Genomic DNA, 22,692 nt, shown 5'->3' on the forward strand with positions numbered 1-22,692 from the left:
GAGTGACCTCCGGGGCGATAAGTGGACATCTTCTGGACTCTACTGGTGTGCCTGTGCCGAGCCCTGGACCCAGATCCCCCAGCCTGAGCCGCTCTGCTCAGGCTGGAAGGAGGGCTGGCTGCCGTCCGGGGAGAGATCACGGGACCGCCGCTACCCGGGGGTGGGGGTGGGGGCACAGACTAGCGGTGGGGCGGGCTACCCAAGTCCTAGGAACGTTTAGGGCCCGGGAATCCGAACATTTAGGAAATCCTTGTGGAATAGTTTAGACACAAACTGGGAGGCGGGGATCCCAAGGGATTCTCCAATCAGAACGATGTAGGACTTCCACTCTCCAGGCAAAGCAGAGATGACACCCACGGTATAGACAAATAGCCAGTGATCCTTGTTTGATGTTAGAGTCACGTCACCACCCCCACCCCCGGGGGGGGGAGCACCACCACCAGGGAAGGAAACCGTCCTCCAGGGGGAAAAGCAACGCCCCCCCTTACCCCCCCAGCAGCTGCTGCCTTGTTTGCCTGATCACCTGCACACTCCAGCCCCATTGCTCTTCTTTCTGCTGCCCAGGGAAATTCTCCCCAGGGCCCACAGCTAGCCTGCCTCATCCCCTTGTATCTTAAGAATACTCCTTACTTATGTCCTGATTCCCAAGGCCCGAACGAGATGGACTATCCCTTGGATCCCATACTTGTTTTCCATCTTCTAGGTAATCCCTCTCCACCAAGTCCCCAGTCACGCTTGAATCCCCATATCAGTTCTTTTCCAGTCACTTGTTCTCCCATGTTTGTATTCGTCTCTCCTATTTACCCCTGCCCCCCCAAAGTCCCGACACTCTCAAGTTCGATCTCACTCTTCCACCTGCCCTTGCTTCTCACAGCTGAGATTCTGGGCGGTGATGATGGCAATGCTACCCAACACAACTCCTGCTCCCATGATGTCAGAAGGTGCCACCGTCTCATAGAGCACGTAATACTGCAGCATGAGGGCCACCACTACCTCAGAGTGCAGGACAGCACACACTAGAGCCGGATGGGCCTTGGTGACCGCATAGCTCACACACACAAAGGAGACCAAGGCAAGGATCCCTACTGCCCCCACACAGCTCCAACTCAGAGGATCATTAGGTAGCACGGGGGTCTGCAGCACAAACAGTCCTGGCACACAGCCAATTAACCCCACCAGGCCAAACAGAAAGGCCACTGTGGGTAGGCAGGAGGGGAAGTGCAGGGAGCGGTAGACCAGAAGCCCCAGCGACAAGGCCAGCCCTCCCAGGAAAGCCAGCACATAGCCCAGGGCTGTGTAGAGGCCCGTGGTCCCCTCTTGCAGTGTCCCTAGTCCAGGTCCCACAATAATGATAAGTCCCAAAGTACTGCCCAACAGGCCACACCAGTCATAGCCGCTGAGACCCTGGCTCTCGAGGCAGAGTGCGAGGAGGGCAGAGCACACGGTGGAAGAACCTTTGCGAACTGTAGCGGCATTGCCAGCAGGCACCACCTGAACTGCACTGTAGGCACATCCGATGCTGAGGACATTGAGCAGAGCATGGAGGAAGGCCCGCCCCCGGAAATCAGGAGGTCCTAGGAGAGGGTCACCACGAAGCTTAAGGAGCAGGGCAATGGGAAGGTGGAAGAGGCATCTACAGATGAGCAGCTCCAGTGAGGGCAAGTGGGAAGCCTGGTAAGCCATACGGGAGAAAGGACCCACAAAGCCAGCAGGCAGGCCCCCACCCAGCAGGGCTACAAGCAGGCCCTTGGTGGCATCAGAGGGCCGGCAGCGCTGGTTTGAAGGGAGGCTGGGCGGACTGGAGGATGGTGATGGCTGGGTGAAGTCAGGCAGGTTGAAGTAGGGGTGACTGCCAGCCTGTTAAGGAAAAAGGAACTCAAGCATGAGGGCAGCTACAGTCTGGGGGAGGGGGGGGTTATGGTGGCTTACATGCTAGACTGTGATCTGAAATTCTGTCTGTGGGATAGAAGAGGAACTTGTAGAAGTTAGAAAGGGCCTGACAAATAGATGACACGGTACAATTAAGCATCTTGGAGGAAATAGGGAATGAACAGTCCTGGAGCATCATGGTTTGTTTGTTTTTTTCTGGGCAGGTTGTTCCTGAGGTGGGAAAAACACAATAACCAAACATTCTGTTGGTTTGAGCAAGTGGGGAGAGCTTGAGATGTTATGCATCTGTGTGATAGCATAAGTGCTAGAGATTTCTGGGTATTGCACTTGTGGGTATCTCTAAGTTTTCTCTTAAGTTTTAGGGGAGAAGGAGAAAGAAGGATGATGAGGATCAATGTTGCCTAGCTATGCCCTGTGTTCCCCCATACTCACCATCTTTCCTTGGACTTCCTCTCTCCTCCTGGCTCAGGGGGCCTGAGCCCCTCAGAGCTCCAGCCATTGTGACCTGGTTGGAGTGGGGGTGGGGTTCTCCCCCTAGAACCTTCCTGAGGGGTGTGGGCCTGTTTTCTCATTCATTCTAACTCTGTGTGCCTTATATCTGGCCCTGTGACTTCAAAGTTTGTCTTATTCTTTTTCCCTTCTCTTTATGACTACTAACAGTGATGAGACTTCTTTGGCTTTCAATTCGTTTGTCTCACCTTATTTCATAAAGATTTTTTTTTTTTTTTTTTGTGGTGTGCCAGTCCTAGGGCTTGAACTCAGGGCTTTTTTGTTCAAAGCTAGCTAGCACTTGGCCACTTAAGTCGCAGTTGCACTTTTGGCTTTTTGCTAGTTGATTGGAGATGAGGCTCACAGACTGGCTTCAAACCAAGATCCTCATATTTTAGCTTCTTAACTAACTAGGATTACAGATGTGACCCATCAGTTCCTGGCATGGTTTTAAGAAAAGTTCTGAGGGGCTGGCTCCTGAGTTTTTAAGTTTTCCAACGTCAGAGAGGAGTCCTGAGATCTGTCACTCTGGAGCTTCAGGAAAGTTTCTTTTGAGTCTACATCCTGCTGGTGTTTTGCTGGTACAAATAGGCCACACCAAAACATCTGTATTTTTGTACACGGATATAGATAGATGTGGCTATTTCCATCCATGGAGGCAAATTACTCAGTTGCATGTTTATCTGATCTGGTTGTCATAGATACGTGCTTCACTATGTAGGGTTAAGGTCTTCTTGCCTGTGGGCCCAGTGACATCCCGGCACATTCCATTCGTGTGTGTGTGTGTGTGTGTGTGTGTGTGTGCGCTCGCGCGCGTGTGTGCAGGCCCAGGGTGGCCCGGCTTCTGCGGATCCCTAGGGCCCCACTGCGAGGCTGCCATGTTGTGCATCTGTGACCCTAGAGAATGCAATGCATGTTTGTGCTCTGACTAGGTGTCACCGGAGTGAAGGGCGCACGGGGGTGGAGGGGAGGGGGGGAGCCCTTGCCGGAGTGGGTGGTCATGAGCCCCCTGGGGCACTGCTCCCCAGCCTGCCCCGCGCGGTGTGCACCCTCTCCGTGGGCCTGCGCCCTTTCCGTGGGCCTGCACCTCGCGGCTACCCGGGTGGGATCGGCCGGGCCCAGGCCATCGGACGCGGGAGCTTGGTGCCGCCGGTGCCGGCTGCTGCGCTGCGCCGGCCTCGTCTCGGCGGCGGCGGCGCTGGGGGTGGGGGGGGACTGTTTCCGGGGGTGGGGGTGGGGGTAGGACCGGGGCGGGGGGAGCCGATGATGTCAGCGGCGGCGGCGGCGGCGGGGCCGGGCCGGGGCCGGGCGCTGGGGGGGCCAGGGCCGAAGCCAGAGCCAGAGCTGGAGGCGGGCGAAACCGGAGCGGCCGGGGGCGGCCACGGTGATGAGCCGGGCCTGGTGGACGCGGCGCCATCGCAGTCAGGTGGGCCCCGGGGCGAGCCGGGCAGAGCCAGGGCGGACCGGAGCCCACTGCCGGGACCCCTCCCCGCTGCCCGGCGCCGCGGGGGCCCCGGCCGCGCCCCACGCCCAGACCGCTCCCTTTTGGAGTTGACCTGGGGGCGCTGGGGTCGGGGGCTGCGTAGGCCCCGCCCCCGGGAGCGCACAGCGCTGGGGGGGCGACCCAAGGAGGGCCCTGGTATGGCTTCCGAGGGAGCGGTGGCCGGGGGACCCAACTGCCCGGGACCATCAGTGGGGGGGCGCCCTCACCCCTCTTCCGAAGGGTTAATTTCTGCAGCCTCACGTCCCCCTCCCTCTGTGGGGCAGGTTGGGGGTGGGGTGGGGCGGGTGTGAGCCCGGGCTAATGCTGCAAACTGCTGGGAGGGCGATGGCGTAGGAGCCAAGCAGAGAGGGGGGAGGGGTGGGCCGCTGAGCGCCCCAGAGTTGGGGTGTTCGGGGGTGTGCATTGGCAGCAGGGGCCCCCAGCACCGCCAGCCTGTCGGGGCAGGGTTGTAGCTGGGAGTCTTGGAGATTGTATCTCCTGCCGTGTTGTGGGGCAAGGTAAAGCGCCTCGGGCACCACCGTTTGCTCTTCTAGCACCCAAGGGTCCAGGTAAGGCCCTCAACTGGGCCACCGAGATAGAAAGAAAGCCAGGAAGGGTGTCCAGTGTTGTGGAGCAGAATTACAAGATATGGCTCTGTGGCTCTGGGTGACAGACCTTCTAAGCCCGGCACAATACCTTGAGGACAATTTGTTCATGTATGTTTTCTTGCACACATGTCTTGTGTTGCACATAGGAACTGTTTATGTAAACAGTTGTTCTCTGAGTAGCAAGCCAGGCGGGTGGTTTACAGGTTATGGAGGGCACCAGGATGTGCCCATTTGAAGGGGCAAGTTGCGGACCTTTGAGTCAGAAGGGATGTCAGGGTCCTATTTCTGTAGCTCTTCTGAGGTGTGGGGAGGACAGGCTGATGGCTAGGTTTGTGTATGTGATGAGCGACTTGCAAGGGGATTTGCATATGTGGAACTCAAATCCCACGGATCACAAGGGAAGGGAGAAAACCTAGGGTGTGTCTTGGGTGCCTATGGGTCTGCTGGCACCTAGTGTGAGGGGCTCTGGGTGGGATATACAAGTTGTGAGATCATGCGCAGTCAACCAAGGAATAGGCTGTGTGTTTGCAACATCCTCCACAGGATTCTTTTGTGACGTTGTTTGTGGGGGCCCGTCTGGACTGTCCGTAGGGTTGGGAGGCAATCAGAAAACACTTGTGGGGCAGGAGATGGCATGACAAGGGCAATGTGGGCCTCAGATCCAGAACCCAGCCATAGCTGTGCGTGCCTACCTTCCGGGTGCTTAACTGGTGGTGTGGGATTGCCAAAGGAATGTTTCAGAAAGTCTGGGACATAAATATGGGCAGTGTAGGAGCGGCAGGCAGGGAGCCTGGGGGGGGATACAGCTTGTCTTTTTACAGGGTCTGTGGCTTGTCCCTCACCCAGCATGTCACTGGGAGGGAGAGTCTTGGCGCCTGCAAGGGAAGTGAGCTTAGACAGAGTGGCTCCTTTGCCGTGTTTATGTAAAGGTCGGGTGTGACTTTTGTCACTAAAATGGAAAAAAAAGCAATGTGAAGTTTTTAGTCTCCTCCCGTTCGTTCACTCCGCTCGCTCTTGCTCACTCATCCTCTCCTCTTTTCCTCCTTGCGGGAATCTCTGACGCACCCTGGGCACCGATCCTGTGACTAGCAGGGCCTCAGACAGAATTCGCTCAGTAGGCAGATTCCTCAGAACAGGTTTTCTCACCTTTGAGGCCTGGGCCCTTCAGTAGGGGTGTGTGTGTGTGTGTGTGTGTGTGTGTGTGTGTGTGTGTGTGTGTGTGCATGCATGCACACAGACATGCCTGCTTGCTCCAGTTGTGTGCAGCGCCTGGCTTGTGGGAGGATGTGTACAGACAAGGAGGTCGGAGGGCACCTTGGCCGAATCCTCTGTGTGGAGAGGGAACTGACTGCTGTGAGAGGCCTGAACAGCAGGTGTGAAACAGTAGCCCTACAGTGCAATGAAGAGTTATGGCAGCTCTGCATCTTCCTTGCCGGCATTTCCCTGAGCATGTCCTCAGTTCCACACCTGTAAAATGGGTCTTATTGGCTGACCTACCAACCTTCCAACAGTGCATAGGAAATAGACTTCAGAAACAGAAACAGCCCTTGTCAGCCCTCTGCCATGACCAAGAATTCCCTTCTCCTGGCTTTGCTAATAACAATAACCATCAGATTTGGTTTGGGCCTGCTATTTACCAGGCACAGTTCCCAGGGTTTTACATCCCATTGCCTATCCAGTCTTCATGGTAGGTACTCAGATTACCTTGCTTTTTCAGGTGAGATAACTGAAGTTCAGAGAAGTTATTTAGCTAGTTATTTAGCTGGTAAGATAAAACTTGTTTTGAACCCAAGCAGTTAGGTTAAAAAAAAAAATCTGTTTTTGTTTGTTCGTTTTGTGCCCATACTAGGATTTGAACTCAGAGGCAAGGCACTGTCCCTTAGCTTTTTCCGCTCAAAGCTGCCACTCTTACCATATGAGCCACACCTCTACTTCCTTTTTTTTTTTTTTTTAATTAGCTTGAACTCGGCCTGGGCTCTGTCCCTAAGCTCTTTAAGCTCAAGGCTAGTGTTTAACTAATTTGAGCCACAGCACCACTCCTGGTTTGCTGCTGGTTAATTGGAGATAAGAGTCTCATATATGGTCCTGTTTGGGCTGGCTTTGAACCACGATCCTCAGATCTCAGCCTCCTGAGTAACTAGGATTGCAGGCGTGAGCCATGGGCTCCCAGCTCACTTCTGTTTTGTTTTGTTTTTGTTTTGTTTTGCTAGTTAACTAGAGATAAGAATTTCATAGACTGTCCTGCTTGGGCTGCCTTCAAACTGAAATCCTCAGATCTCAGCTTCCTGAGTAGCTAGGATTACAGGTGTGAATCACCTGCACCTGGCTGAGTGTGAATACTGTCCTCTTGCCTTTCTGAGCCTCTTCCTGCACTCTCCCACTTGCACTCATTTCTGCATCTCGTCACTCCATTTTCAAAGACCACTGTACTCTTGGGAATCCCAGCGCAGGCATGAGAACCCAAGTCTTTGCTGCTATATAGTGTGGGTCTTGGCCACAAAATGCTGATGAATCAGAGGCAGAAGAGATTGTCCTTGTTCTATGGGTCTGGAAGGTTCAAGGAGGAACTTGCATTTGAGTTAGATCTTAATGTTTTGGAGTGTATTGAGAAGAGATCAGGAAAGGGCATTGATGGCAGGAAAGCCCCTTCTCCCCTAGGCAAAGGCATAGAGGTGGGCATGCAGGAAGGCATACAGGGTGAGGATAGAATGGCACAGACAAGATTAAGGGAACTGGCTGGGAGTATTGCCTAGTGGTAGAGTGCTTGTCTGGCATGCATAAAGCCCTTGAGTTCAATTCCTCTGTACCTCATACACAAAAAAGGCCAGAAGTGGTACTGTGGCTCAAATGATAGAGCATTAGCTTTAAGAATGCTCAGTGGAGCCAGGCACGATAGCTCACACCTGTAATCCTAGCTACTCAAGAGGCTGAGATCTGAGAATCGCAGTTCAAAGCCAGTTCGGGCACTAAAATGTCCATGAGACTCTTATCTCCAATTAATCATCAAACAGCTGGAAGTGGGAAAAGTATATAATAATAAAATAATTAAAAAATAAAAAAGTTTCTAGGCCACCAGGCACTGGTAATCCTAGCTACTCAAGAGGATGAGATCTGAGGATAGAGATTCAAAGCCAACCTTGGCAGGAAAGTCTGTGAGACTCTTAGTTCCAATTAGCCACCAGAAAACTGGAAATGGAGCTGTGACTCAAAGTGCTAGCCTTAAGTGAAAGAGCAGAGGCGTGGCTCAAGTTGTAAGGATACAGCTTTGAGTGGAAGAAGGTAAGGTACAACACTCTGGCCCCGAGTTCAAGTCCCTGTACCGGCAGAAGGAAGGAAGGAAGGTAGGCCAGAGAAAGAAGGGAGAGAGGGAGGGAGGGAAAAAGGAAGGAAAAAAGGAAAGACTAAGGGATTAAGAGGAACCTGGAGCTCAACCAGATCTTCTGAGTGCCTATTAGAGGAATTTTTGAATTTCACTGTGGCTCATGGGGATCTGGGATAGCTTTGAGCTCTGGCCTAATGGCCTGGAATCACCAGTTAGTAATTCTGACTCCTGATGAGGGAAAGCTGAATGGAAGAGGTAAACCTCTAGGCAGGGAGCCTATGGTTTTGAACCATGAGTGTTATGGACTTGAACTAGGTTGGGGGCTCGAAGGAAGTCGAGGGCAGGGCTTCCAGAGCCATTCACAGTTTGAGCCAGTCTTGGAGACAGCTAGATTTGGGAACAGAGGGAAAGGGTGAAGTCAGACATGACACATTTAGCACTTTGCATGTGAGGCTTTGTGTGATTGGTACAATCAGTTGGTCCACCATCTGCCCTTCAGGACAGGATCCAGCTGTATGGCCAAGAGAAGTATTCACGTCTGGGGCAGCTAGGCCTGAATGCAAATCTTACAGTGCTACTTATAAGCTGTGTGACCTTCAGCAATGTACATCCCTTTCTGAATCTCAGTTCCCTCTTGTGTAAAATTGGGAAAATATAACTTGTTGCCAGTGGCATACTTCTGTAATCCTAGCTACTCAAGAGGTTGAGATCTGATGGTCACAGTTTGAAGTCAGGCCAGACAGGACAGTCTGCGAAATTCTTATCTCTACTTAACCACCAAAAAGCTGGAAGTGGATTTGTGATTCAAGTAGTAGAGTGCCAGCCATGAGAAAAATGCTAAGTACAGTTGCTAGGTCCTGAGTTCAAGACCAAGGACCAGCTTACAAAAAAAATTAGATGAAGCCAGGTGTGATGGCTCATGTCTGTAATCCTAGCTACTCAGAAGGCTGAGTTCTGAGGTTCAAGGTTCAAAGCCAGCCTGAGCACTACAAAGCCATGAGACCCTTATCTCTAATTAATCACTTGAAAATGGGAAGTGGGGCTATGGCTCAAGGGTAGGGCAGTGGCCTTGAGCTGAAGAGCTCAAGAACAGTGCTCAGGCCCAGAGTTCAAGCCCAATGACTCACAAAAAAACAAAACAAAACAAAACAGGATGAGCCAGGCGTGATGGCTCATACCTGTAACCTGTAATCCTAACTACTGAACAGGCTGAGATTTGAGGATTGCATTCAAGCCAGCCAAGGCACTAAAGACTGTTGAGACTCTTTATCTCCAATTCATCTGTAGAAAATGGGAAATGGGGCTGTGGCTCAAGGGTAGGGTGGTAGCCTTGAGCTGAAGAGCTCAAGGACAGTGCCCAGGCCCAGAGTTCAAGCCCCATGACCCACAAAAACAAAACAACAACCAAAAGAACACTGGATAAGGGTCGGGAGTTTGGCCTAGTGGTAGAGTGCTTGCCTAGCATGCACGAAGACCCAGGTTTGATTCTCCGGTACCACATACATAGAAAAAAGCCAGAAATAGTGCTGAGGCTCAAGTAATAGAGTTCTAACCATGAGAAAAAGAACCCAAGGATGGTGCTCAGGCCCTGAGTCCAAAAGCCCAGGACTGGCAAAAAAACCCACAAAAAACAAAACAAAACAAAACAAAAAAAACACTGATGAGGCTGGGAGCATGGCCTAGTGATAGGTTCAATTCCTTGGTACCACATGCACAGAAAAAGCCAGAAGTGGTGCTGTGGCTCAAGTGGTAGAGCTCTAGCCTTGAAAAAGCCAAAGGACAGTTCCCAGACCCTGAATTCAAGCCCCAGGGCTGATTGAAAAGCAAAACAAACAAAACAAAAAACTCTGAACCTACATCAGACAAACTGTGAGTGCCAAAATGTCATCAAGCTATAATCATTATTCTCAGTTAATACTAAGGATAGTTTCCTTCCTTAGAGGAGATTATACTCCCCTACCCCCCGATTTTTTTTCCCATCCTGGGGCTTGAACTCAGGGCCTGAGCACTGTCCTTAGGCTTTCTCAAGGCTAGAGCTCTACCACTTGAGCCACAGCATCACTTCCAGCTTTTTCAACATATGTGGTACTGAGGAATCCAACCCAGGTCTTTGTGCATGCTAGGCAAGCACTTGTCCACTAGGCCAAACCCCTGCCTGCCCTCCCCCCTTACTCTTTTTATTTATTTATTTTTTTTTTAAATTGAAACAGGATCTTGTTATGTAGCCCAGACTGGCCTTGAACCATCATTTGTCTGCCTCAGCTTCCTAAGGGTATATGTCTTCTTGTATATTATAGGTACCCATCTTCATGCCCAGCTTCCAGTCAGATTTTGAAGACAAATTCTTTCATTTGCCAGTTTTTGTTTGTTTGTTTTTTGATGTGGTTGTTTGGTTTTCTTGATGCTGTTAGTAGGGCTTGAATTCAGAGGCCTTGTGCTGTCATTTAGCTTTTCCTCTCAAGGCTGATGCTCTATCATTTGATCCACACCTATACTTTTGTCTCTTTGCTACTTAATTGTAAATAAGGGTCTCCTGCTTTTCTGCCCAGGCTGCCTTCCAATCGGGATCCTCAGATCTCAGCCTCCTGAGTAGTAGTACAGGTGTGAATCACCAGCACCTAGCTCCAGGATTATTATTATTGTTTATATCAGTACTGGGGCTTGAATTCTGTGTCTTTATGTGTGGGGGGAGGGGGGTCATGGGGCTTGAACTCGGCCTGGGCGCTGTCTCTGAGCTCTTCACCCCAAGGCTACCACCCACTTCCCATTTCCCCATTTCTAGAGGTTAATTGGAGATAAGAGTCTCAGGTCCTTGATCCTCAGATCTCAGCCTTCTGAGTAGCTGCTGCTGCTGCTGCTGCTGCTGCTGCTTCTGCTTCTTTCTTCTTCTCTGGTCCCGAGGCTTGTCCTTGAGTGTTCTCAAGGTGAGTGCAATACCACATGAACCACAGCACCACTTATGGCCTTTTCTTTGTATGTGGTCCAGGGGAATTGAACCCAGGGCTTCCTGCATGCTAGGCAAGCACTCTACCACTAGGCCACACGCCCAGCCCATCCCTGAGCTTTTTCACTCATGATGAGCACTCTCTATCACTTTAAGCCACAGTGCCACTTCAGTGTTCTGGTAGTTAACTGGAGATAAGAGTCTCACGGTTCCTGTCCAGGCTGGCTTTGAACTGTGATCCTCAGAACTCAGATCCTGAGTAGCTCGGATCACAGGAGTGAGCCACTAGTGCCCGGCCTTTTCAATATTTTTTAAACCTTCATCGTGTGTTAGGCACTATTCTCAGAACTGGAGATACTTTAGTGAACAAACAAGAAAACATTCTTATCTCTGCCCTCCTGGAAGCCTACATTCTAGAGTTAAATGAACAGTATATTTTAATAAGTGACAAGGTTTAAAAATAAAGCAGAATGGAGGATATGGTGTTTTCAGAGGTCAAGAAGTATCCAGGGAAGCCTTTAGGCAAGGTGCCTTTTTTTTTTTTTGCTTGAGCTCAGAGCCTGAGCACTGTCCTTGGACTTTCTCAAGGCTAGAGCTCTACCGCTTGAGCCTCAGCACCACTACCAGCTTTTTTTTTTTTTTTTTTCTATGTATGTGGGACCGAGGAATCAAACCTGGGTCTTCATGCATGCTAGGCAAGCATTCTACCTCTAGGCCAAACTCCCGGCCCCCAAGGTGACTTTTGAATCAAGGTTTAAATGAAGTGGTCAGTGAAGCTTATGTCTGTTTGGAGGAAAGAACATTTTCATGTGGAGGCAACAGCTTGAGGTTGAGCATGTCAGATCCCTGCTTCAGTGCCCTCAGAGGTCACATAGGCAGTCAAGAGTAGAGAACAAGCAGTGTGCCCGTGCCTCATGCCTGTATCCTAACCTACTCAAAAGGATGAGATCTGAGGACTGAGGTTCAAAGCTAACCCAAAGCAGGAAGCCTGTGAGACTCTTATTTCCAATTAACCAGAAAAAAAAAAGCAGGAAGTGAATCAGTGGCTCACGTGGTAGAGCACTAGTTTTCAACATAAAAGCTAAGGAACAGGGGCCGGGGAGTGCTTGCCTAGCATGCATGAAGACCCAAGTTCAATTCCTCGTAACACATACATAGAAAAAGCCAAAAGTGGTGCTTTGGCTCAAGTGATAGAGTTCTAGTCTTGTGAAAGCCCAAGGACAGTGCGCAGGTCCTGAGTTCAAGCCCCAGGACTGACAAAAGCAAAAGCTGGGTACACTGGCTCACATGTAATCCTACTCAGGAGGCTGAAATCTGAGGATCGAGATTCAAGGCCAGGCCAGGCATAAAGTCTTATCTCCAAATAACCACCAGAAAACTGGAAGTGGAGCTGTGGTTCAAGGGGTAGGGTGGTGGTACCCTTTAGGTGAAGAGCTCAAGGTCCTAGACAGCGCCCAGGACCAGAGTTCAAGTCCATGAATGGCCAAAAAAAGAAAAAAGCTAAGGAACAGCACACAGGCCCTGAATCCAAGCCCCAGTACCAGCACATACAGGAAAAGTAGAGAAACGGAACAAATTAAAAATTTAAAACTGGCCAGACAATTATGGCTTTTGCCCATAATCCTAGCTACTCCGGAGGCTGAGATTTGAGGATCACTACTCAAAGCCAGCCCAGGCAAGAAAGTCTGTGACTCTTCTCTTCAATTAGCTATCAAAACACAAAAGCCAGAAGTGGAGCTGATTCTAGTGGTACAGTGCTAGCCTTGAGGAAAAAAAAAATCTTAGGGACAGTGTGCAGTCCCAGAGTTCTAGCCCCAGGACTGGCACCAAAAAAATAAAAATAAAGAATAAAGACAAAAACTTAAAACCACAGAGTCATTAAACTGAACCATGAAACCCATTTTTACTTCACCACTACCCTCTCCATTTTCCAGAATTGAATTATAAGACCAGATACTGCTTTCCCTCTGTGACCATGGGAGATCTGGTTCCAGGATGCCCTACAGATACTAATATCCTTGATGTTCAAGTCTCTTTATAAAAATGACATAATTCAAGAAACCTCCCCACATTCTCCCATGTGCCATATTTTGCTTATGCCAGGCATCTGAGGATCACAGTTCAAAGCCACCCTAGTAAGGAAAGTCTCTGAGACTCTTGTTCTCAAATTAACACCAAAAAGTCATAAGTGGAGCTGTGGCCTTGACTGAAAAGGGACAGTGCCCAAGGCCCTGAGTTCAAGCTCCAGGACTGACACACATACATAAAAATTATCTCACTTATAATACCTAATTCTACATATATATCACAGAAATAGTTGTTATACAGTATTGTATAGGGAATAATGATATGGAGATATGCCTTATATGCTCAGTGTTGCAGCAACTTGTTTCCCCCGAGATTTCTTTTCTCTCCTGAAGCCATCTTTATTGCAATTCCATAATCATCCTTGTCCCATCCTTAGACAAGGCAGCTTAGGTTCAGAGAAGTAACTTTCCTAGGATTATGTAGCTAGTATCTTCTTAACGTCCTATAAGCCCTTGCAGGCAGGGTCCAGTGATGAGGCAGATGAAACCTAGATAGCTGGGTCCAAACCTGAACTGGGTTAGCAACAAGGCCAAGGACCAATCACTCCACCACTACGTTCTCTGAAAATGGGTTGAATGTTTAACTTCCTCATTATATCATTTTGAGTGTTGAAATGAGATGATGCAGATCAAATACTTTGCGCAAAAGTATTTCACAAATTGCATCTACAAAGACCATGGTAATGCCCTGCACTGGTGGCTCATGCCTGTCCTCCTAGCTACTCAATCGTGATCTGAGAATCACAGTTCAAAGCCACCCCGGGCAGGAAAATCTGTGAGAGTCTTATTTCCAACGAACCACCAGAAAACCGGAAGTGGTGCTGTGGCTCAAAGTGGTAGAGGTCTAGCCTTGAGCAAAAGAGCTCAGGGACAGTGCCCTGGCCAAGTTCAAGCACATGACCAAAAAAAAAACAAAACAAAACAACAACAACAAAAAGACATGATGAGGATTCTGGATGATCTGTGTTAGTCCAGGTCTGGCTCTACATGGTCCTAAGAAATCCTGAGAGTGCACACCTAAATATTATAGCAGCCTTGTCAGGAATTTGGCCTAGTGGTAAGAGTGCTTGCCTAGCATGCATGAAGACCCTGGTTCGATTCCTCAGTACCACATACATAGAAAAAAGCTGGAAGTGGTGCTGTGGCTCAGATGGTAGAGTTCTAGCCTTGAGAAAGCCCAAGGGCAGTGCTCAGGCCCCGAGTTCAGTCCCCATGACTGACAGAAAGAAAATAATTAAAAAAGAGATGATAGCAGCTTATTTATTATTCAGGGTCCCTTTCACCAAACTTGCAGCCTGGTCATTTTTCAGAAATGAACTGGATAATTGTTGTTGCTTTACATTAATACTGGGGCTTGAGTTCAAGGCCTCAAGTTCTCGCTTGGGTTTTTTTGTTTTCTGTTTTTTGTTTTTTTCCCTCATGGCTGGCACTCCACTATTTGAGCTATGCCTCCAGTTGCAAGAACTAGGTAACCTTTGACCAGTTTCTTGGTTTCTGTCTGGCAGTTATGGCTGTTAAAAGTTAAAACTTTTGAATACCATCTATTTACCATCTTCTTCCCATCCAGGAGAGGTTGTTAGAGCCATCTTCTGGGAAGAAGGGCATTTAGGCAAGTTAATATGAGCCATATATGGGAAAGGAACCTTTTTTTTGAGGGGGGTTAAGAATTGGATAAGGAACTCCTGATGCAGAATATTTCTGAGGATATATGTAACTCGGGACATTTGGGAGTGATGGTCCACAAAGAGGCTAGAGTTCCCAGAATGCATAGAGGGAGAATGAGGGCAGCTGGAGCGCTCAGGTCAGCAGGCTTCACTTATTTCCGGCTGTGTGAATTTGGATACTTGTATGGCCCTGGAAGCCAGATCTTCAATTGAAAAATGAGAACCCAGGACTCTCTTGTGCCTATGGGGGACTCAGCTGTCATGTGCTCGCTGGCTGATGAGTACCATAACTTGGGCTTGGTCACCTGCTATTCCTTTTAGAATATTCTGGCAAAAGGAGAGGCGAGGGTTGCAAATTTTCCCTCATTTAATCCTGAATCTGTATCAGAGATACATATCCCACTAAATATCATAGTAACAAGTAAGACCTGGGTCTCCTCACTGCTGGCTTGGTGACCTTTCCAGTGCCTTCTGGAGACCAGAGTAAGCAAAGTCCTATGTGTGCACCAGTGGTTACCTGGCACTGGGTCCATAAATCTTCTCTAAGATTTATAGAACTGGAAGTCTGTGAAAGAGGCCCTCTCCTAACTTGAGTATCTAATAGTTTGGTCCAGTTAAAAATAAGCTTATTTTGATATGTAAACTCATTGTGATAAAAGACAACATGCAAATCTTTGATTTGTCCCAAGACTGAGCCAAGTGCATTTAAGAGTGATTTGTCAGGCTTTCCTGTACCAATGAGGATTACAACTGTGCTGCTGTGTTGTTGGAGATGAATTGAGGATATGCAAATTATCTTGTTGCTATATTTCTCCAGGGCCAACAGAGCAAGACTGCAATCATCTGTATGACCTCTGAGGTCTGATTGGATGTGGCGAAGCAACCTGACTGACTCTTGGGGGAGATCAGGGTCTGCAGCACAGCTGGTGGGGTGGGGGGGTCTTTGACCCTGCCAGCTCCCCAGTGCCTACTTCCTGGGATTTCTTCCTTTCTAGTTCCATCCTGACAACCCTTTCCCTCTTTGTCCACACAGTTCCTTTGACATGGTTTCTGTTTCTTCACAGGAGGAGGCTGGGCAGAAGGGACTCACTGAGCCACCCCCCACTCCACTCCATGTTGACTGTGTTCTCAGGTGAGAATGCTGTGGGGACTGTAGCTAGGAGAAATTAGACCTAAAGGAACAAGCTCTCAAGGGCATCCATTTTATCCTGGATGGGGAGTGACAGGAAATGGTTATGGGGAGCTTTTCCTCCTTCCAGTGACAGGTTTACATTGCACTCATCTGTGACTTTGGAGGATAGAAGGCCTTCGCCTTCACCATGACCTAAAATATCACTGGACTTTTCCGGTCCACATATTAGACATTCTGATTTTGGACAATGGCCAGACTTGGGTTAACCCCGGACATGGGTGACTCAGATTTCCACCAGAATCTGACCAGCAGCCTCTAACTTCCTCTCAGTTCATCTCCTGGTCTCAGAAGCCCCTGCTGCACCATGTCCAGTCTTTGACAGTCTCCCTGGCCTCTTTCTTCCCCTAGGCTGGCGCCATGCCACCCCCTGCAGAGGTGACGGACCCATCCCATGCCCCTGCTGTCCTGCGCCAGCTCAACGAGCAGCGGCTCCGTGGCCTTTTCTGTGATGTCACCCTTATAGCTGGAGACACCAAGTTCCCAGCTCACCGCAGCGTCCTGGCTGCCTCCAGTCCTTTCTTCAGAGAGGCCCTGCTAGCTTCGGCCCCACTTGCCCTCCCACCAGTTACTGGGGGCTCAGCTCCCAACCCTACAACCACCACAGCTGCCTCTTCCTCTTCCTCTTCCTCCTCCTTTTCCACCTCTTCTTCCTCTTCCTCTTCCTCTTCTCCCCCTCCAACCTCCCCTTCTGCTTCATCCCCACCCCGGATCTTGGAGCTGCCAGGGGTCCCAGCAGCTGCCTTCTCTGATGTCCTCAACTTCATCTACAGTGCTCGGCTTGCTCTTCCTGATGGTGGAGGGGATGGGGCAGCTGTAGCAGAGATTGGCGCCTTGGGGCGACGACTGGGCATCTCACGCCTGCAAGGCCTAGGGGAGGGAGGCGATGCCTGGACGCCTCCAACTCCAGCCCCTGTGGCCACTTCCCAACCTGAAGAGGACAGCTTTGGTTCTGGGCCTAGGCCAGATGGAGAATGGGAGGATGACAAGATGGAGACCTCCGACTCACAGCCTCTGCTGCCCCGGCGCTCTCTCCCCTGCCCTCGATGTGGAAAAAGCTTCATCCATCCCAAGAGGCTGCAGACCCATGAGGCTCAGTGTCGACGGGGAGCCAACTCCCGGGGATCCACAGGACTGGGAGCTGGGGGCCCTGGCCCTGGTGGTCCTGCAGGAGTGGACGCCTCGGCCCTGCCTTCACCAGTGGGCTTCCGAGGTGGCCCTGAGCACTTGGTGAAGGTTGTGGGTGGACATGTGCTCTACGTGTGCGCGGCCTGTGAACGTTCCTACGTGACCCTGTCCAGCCTGAAGCGCCACAGCAATGTGCACTCCTGGCGGAGGAAGTACCCCTGCCGCTACTGTGAGAAGGTGTTTGCTTTGGCTGAATACCGCACCAAGCATGAGGTGTGGCACACTGGGGAGCGCAGGTGAGTGGCCAGGCCTGTGAATGGGAGGAAGTAGGGAAGGACCAAGAATCAGGGTTCAGAGGACAAGGGAGGGAATCGACAAGCATAGGGCCTAGAGTGCCCCCAAGTGTCTTGACCCTGCTCACTCGCCCACCACCTAGCTGTCTCCAGCCCCCAGTGCCTTCAGCTGGTGTTTATCAGCATCTGCTTGTGTAGCCTGCTTGGTTGCTATGAGGAAGAAAGGAAGAGACAAGCTGGGTGCTGGTGGCTCACACCTGTAATCCTAAAATGAAGAGCTCAGGGACAGCGCCCAGGCCCCAAGTTCAAGGCCCCACAACCAAAAAAAAAAAAAAAAAAAAGGAAGGAAGGAAGGAGAAAATTTGCCCTCACGGGAAGGACTCTGAGAGTGCTAATATGCCTGCCAGTCGTTATAATACTCCAAACAAAACTGTGCCTGGTATTTCCATAGTGTGTCCTAAGTCATTTATTTGCCCATTCTGTCCTTGGTGCTTTAGAAGAAGAAGGCTTTGTGAGTTAGAATGTGTGATTATTCCCAATTCACAGCCAAGGCCAAAAGTTACACAGGCTAAGCTGCTGAGCTGGGGCTGGTGCCTCACCTGAGGCTGGCAGGGCTGCATGAAAGGAACATGAGCAGATGGTTGTAAGGGGTACAGAGGATATGGGAAGCTGAGCCCCTAGTTTCAGAGCCTCTGATAGCTTACTCTGTTCCTGCTCTGACCCAGGTACCAGTGCATCTTCTGCTGGGAAACCTTTGTCACCTACTATAACCTGAAGACCCACCAACGAGCCTTCCATGGCATTAGCCCGGGCCTCCTAGCCAGTGAGAAGACACCCAATGGAGGCTACAAGCCCAAGCTCAACACCCTCAAGCTGTACCGCCTGCTCCCCATGCGGGCAGCCAAGCGGCCCTACAAGACCTACAGCCAAGGAGCTCCTGAGGGCCCCCTTTCTCCAAGCCTCCACACACCAGCTCCCGTGACCGTGCCCTCCAGCCCCCCACCCAAACCTCCACCAGCCCCAGAGCCTGGTCCGCCCCCCTCGGTCATCACCTTCGCCCACCCGGCTCCCTCGGTCATTGTGCACGGGAGCAGCAGCAGTGGTGGAGCAGGGGCTGGGCCGGCCAGCACCGGAGGCTCCCAGGCCGCCTCGGTCATCACTTACACTGCTCCCCCGAGGCCCCCCAAGAAGCGGGAGTACCCACCACCTCCCCCGGAGCCTGCAGCCACACCCACCAGCTCAGCCTCCACCACCGGCAGCCCAGCCACAGCTGCAGGGCCGGCCGCGGCCACGGAGGAGACCAAGAGCCGGAACCCTCGGGCCGGGCGGACGCTGACGTACACGGCCAAGCCCGTGGGGGCGGTCGGAGGGGCTGGGGGCGCCGCTGCGGGCTCGGGCCGCGGCTCCTCGCAGCTGCCCGGCCCGCCCCCGCTCTGTCAGATCACTGTGAGAATTGGAGAGGAGGCCATAGTCAAGCGCCGCATCTCAGAAACCGATCTGCGGCCCGGGGAGCTGAGCCGAGACGAGGTGGAGGAGAGTGAGGAGGAGGAAGAGGAGGAGGAAGAGGAGGAGGAGGACAATGAGGAAGAATCCAAGGCCAGCGGGGAGGATCAGCTCTGGAGGCCCTACTACTCGTACAAGCCTAAGCGCAAGGCTGGAGCCAGCAGTTCGGGCAGCAGTGGGGGCGGCGGGGTCCCCCGAGGTCGAAGAGCACCGCGCTGGAGGCAGAAGCCGGAGCGGAGGGGCTGGGAAGAGAGCCCGGCCGCCGCCGCCTCGGGGAGCCCGGGCGGGCGCACGCGGGGCGAGCGGAGGCACCGCTGCGGGGACTGTGCCCAGACCTTCGCCAACCCGAGGAAGCTTCGGAAACACCAGGAAGTCCACGGCTCCAGGACGGGACGGAGGCCCGCCCGCTTCACCTGCCCGCACTGCGCCAAGGTGTGCAAGACGGCAGCCGCCCTGAGCCGGCATGGACAGAGGCATGCGGCCGCCGCCGAGCGCCCCGGGGGCACCCCCACCCCTGTCATCGCCTACTCCAAGGGCCCTGCTGGCACCCGGCCCGGGGCCATCAAGGAGGAGGCCCCCCAGGAGATGCAAGTGTCCTCCTCCAGCGGCGAGGCCGGCGGCGGGAGCGCGGCCGCCGAGGAGTCTCCGGAGACGGCCTCCGTCCAGGACCCTGTCATCTCGGGGGGTGAGGAACCCCCAGGAGCAGGGGGGGGCAGCCATGGGTACCCACCTGTGCAGGAATTCCCACTGGCCTTGATAGGGAGCGGCCGGGAACCTGGTGGTGGCAGAGGGAAATCGGAGGGTGAGGGGCCAGTGGGGGCTTCCGAGGGGGACCGGATGGAAGCTGCGAAAGTCACCTTCTACCCTGAGCCCTACCCGCTCGTCTACGGCCCCCAGCTCCTGGCTGCCTACCCTTACAACTTCAGCAACCTGGCTGCTCTCCCAGTTGCTCTCAACATGGTCCTACCTGATGAGAAGGGTGGGGGGGCCCTTCCCTTCCTGCCAGGAGTCTTCAGCTACACGGTGAATCCTCAAGCAGCTCCTCCCACCCCCCCCACCCCACCCCCCCCAAGTCTTCCTCCCTCAGGCCCTCCCAAGGGAGAAGGGGAAAGGGCAGGAGTTGACCGAACCCAGAAGGGAGATGTGGGGTGAGCCAGGATGTGGGAGAGGATCCCGTCTCACCGGATGCCACCCTCCCTGAACCCCCACCGCCACTGCTAGCTCCCTGGCCCCCTTTGCCCCTTGGGAGCCCCACCACACTTTTGTGCAGGGACTCGGGGGTCCCTGGAGCTCAGGGGTCAGGCTGCTTTGTGTGAGCTCGTAGTTTTCCCACCTCCTGGGAAGGGATCTTAAGTTGTTCCCCTCTCAATCTTCCTCCAGGGAATGGCCCCATGAGGGGCAGGGCCAGCTTCCCATCCTTTCTCCAGCCCTTGGGGCAACTGAGCAATATACTTATCTGAATCTCTACTCACAGCCCCCACCAGCTCTGAATGTCTAACCTGCTCCCCACCTCCAGAAGCCTAGGGGAGAAACATCGCTCTCACCCCATTACCTTCACTCTTTCTAGAAGCTTTGTAAGTCCTTCCCCAGATGCTTCCTAGCACATTCCATTCTGTGTGGCCCAGGGCCTGGACCAGACCATTGTGATCCCGACCCCCCACCTGCCTGGAGCATGGCTTCCGATTCTGTTCTTCCCAACGGTGGGCTTTGCTCTGTCCTTGTTTCCCTCCCCTCCAGATGCCTTGGCTTTCATGCCTTTGGATCTTCCATATTTCTTCCTGGGCTCCTAGACTGTGGAGGTGGCCTTGCCCAATCCAGGTTAAAAGGAGGTGTTGGGGGGAAAGGATACACCTCTTCTCCATGACTGAGCACTTTTTCCAGTCCAGGGCAGGGAAATCTTGGTTCCCTACCTTGACTTTCAAACCTAGTGACCCCTAAGATTCTTCCAAGGCAAAAGAGGTGAATAGACCATGCCTCTTCTTTACATACGGCCTCTTCAGGGCTACCCCAGATTTGAGGGCCAAGAAAGGACACCAGATGGGATGGGGAAAATAATCTATGTTCTCCCTGCTTTCCCCCTCATGGTTTCTCCCAGACTAGACCAAATAGCCAAGAAAAAAACAAAAACAAAAACAAAAACCTATGGGGGTTCAATGAGTGGGTAAGCCCAAGATTTGCACATGACCTTCCATCCTTACCTTTACTCCCATCTTCCCCAGTGTTGCTGTCCTCACCAGTCACCAGATGGTTTGGGGGGGGACCATCCTACTCCCCTGGTGGGCTATGGGGTATCCCCACCAACTTTCCCTCCAAAATAGCACCTTATACCCCATCTTTGACTCAGTTCCCCACACCCAAAGATCCCACTCTAGGGAAGGGGTGCAGGGACTATAAAATAGTCCCTAATCCCTAATTTGCACTAGTTAACCCTGGTCAGGGGTCCATTTTTCCTTCCAGTGGGGAGATGAAGAAATGTTTGCTCTTAGTTCTTTTTGAAAACAGAGCCTCCTTGCTCTGTAATTGGATAAGTATTTCCCATCCCATCCACCTCCATTCAAGGGCAGAACCAGTTTGGGGGAGCAAGTTTGACAAATGGGAATTAGAGGAGTGCAGTTTAAAAAGGGAGAAAGGTTACTGTCATCAAAATGGCAGCATTTCTCTCAGCTACTGTTTTCTTTTTTTGTTTGTTTTGCCAAGATGGCTGCCCTCTCAGCAACTACAGAGAGGACAAGATCATGGCTTTTGGAAGAAGGTGAGTTTGAGTTTAGAAGTCCAGGAGTAGCCTTCCACCCTACCAGCATATAGGAAGGGGGAGGGAAGGATTTTTTTTTTTTTGGTCACTTGTGGGGCTTGAACTCAGGGCCTGGGCACTGTCCCTAGCCTCTTTTGCTCAAAGCTAGTGCTCTACCACTTTGAACCACAGCTCCACTTCCAGTTTTCTGGTGGTTAATTGGAGATAAGAGTCTCACAGGGACTTTACAGCCCAGGCAGGCTTCAAACTGTGATCCTCAGATCTCAGCTTCCTGAGTAGCTAGGATTACAGGTATGAGCCACTGGCACCTGGAGAGAGAAAGTTTTTGACAGGCTCCCTGAATGTTAAATACAGAGGAGTCACTCCATTTCTCCTCTGTCTCTTTGCACTTTTCTTGGTCTTGGCCATAGCCTGCGTGAAGAATTTCCTACTGAATGTAAAAAAAGTACCAATTTTTAAAAGAGGAAAATTTCAAATGGAAAAATGCAAAAAAAATTACTAAAAAGTCCCACAGGTCTTGTTTCTGGCACTTTAGAAAAACTACGAAAAATACATAATAAAGAGTACATATATATACATATATATATATGAGATCTACACACAAATTATATATATATCTATATATACAGGAGAGACTGAGGAAAGCATGGAGGCAGGGGACAGATATGGTACCAGTCACCCGACTCCTCTCACTGCACTCCTCTGAGGAAAACAGGCACAGGAAATGGAAGGGGTTGAAGATGGAGAGAAATTTGAATTTCAGATTAGGTCAAAGTTCTAAAGCGATGGACCTTGTGAAAGAATTGAGATTACAGACATTGGGGGAGGACAATATGACTAAGGAAAATAGCTTCCAGAATTTAGAGGTCCTGGACAACAAATGAGATTATGGCAAAGTGGAGATTAAACTCTATGTATCTGCGCTTGGGAATTTGAATATCATGATGCACAGGTTGGAAATTTGTGATTTTGCAGTTTTGTCATTTAGGAATGATCCGGTCTTGTCCATTTGTGCCCACTTTCCCCTTGTCTCCAGGGAAGAGGGTGATGGAATGGGAAAGCCACTGGTTCTGTGCCACAGCACACAGGATTTAGAAGTCTACAGACTCTAGCTGTATAAGTAGTGAGGACCCTGATTTAGAGAAACTGACCAATATTTATCTCCGCATTTGTGTGTGTGTGTCCAACTCTCTAGGCCAATAAACCAACAAGACAAATGAACTGTGCTCCACAGTAGGATGCCAAGTGCAATTATTTGTGTGGCTGGTGAGTCTGGGAAACAGACATGCTGTCTCACAGGGATCCAAAGACTTGTAACTCTTAATTCTTCCTCCTAAGAC

At 51.3% G+C, this 22,692-nt stretch overlaps 2 protein-coding genes across 2 annotated transcripts; one reads left to right on the forward strand and one right to left on the reverse strand.

Moving 5' to 3' along the window:
• Positions 1–467: 467 nt before the first annotated feature.
• Positions 468–2,405, reverse strand: Slc35g6 (solute carrier family 35 member G6). The gene is made up of 2 exons (XM_090349676.1): positions 2,323–2,405; positions 468–1,857 (listed from the first exon to the last, which is right to left on the reverse strand). Exons 1-2 carry the CDS (start codon positions 2,323–2,325, stop codon positions 844–846), a joined length of 1,017 nt encoding a protein of 338 aa, XP_090205802.1. The 5' UTR covers positions 2,326–2,405; the 3' UTR covers positions 468–843.
• A 1,252-nt stretch (positions 2,406–3,657) lies between these two features.
• Positions 3,658–21,980, forward strand: Zbtb4 (zinc finger and BTB domain containing 4). Its single transcript, XM_090349677.1, has 4 exons — positions 3,658–3,805; positions 15,552–15,619; positions 16,028–17,100; positions 17,823–21,980. Exons 3-4 carry the CDS (start codon positions 16,037–16,039, stop codon positions 19,750–19,752), a joined length of 2,994 nt encoding a protein of 997 aa, XP_090205803.1. The 5' UTR covers positions 3,658–3,805; positions 15,552–15,619; positions 16,028–16,036; the 3' UTR covers positions 19,753–21,980.
• Positions 21,981–22,692: the final 712 nt, after the last annotated feature.

This window comes from Megascapheus bottae, chromosome 17 (assembly GCF_031878675.1).
Source record: "Megascapheus bottae isolate mThoBot1 chromosome 17, mThoBot2.hap1, whole genome shotgun sequence".
NCBI classification, from domain to species: domain Eukaryota; kingdom Metazoa; phylum Chordata; class Mammalia; order Rodentia; family Geomyidae; genus Megascapheus; species Megascapheus bottae.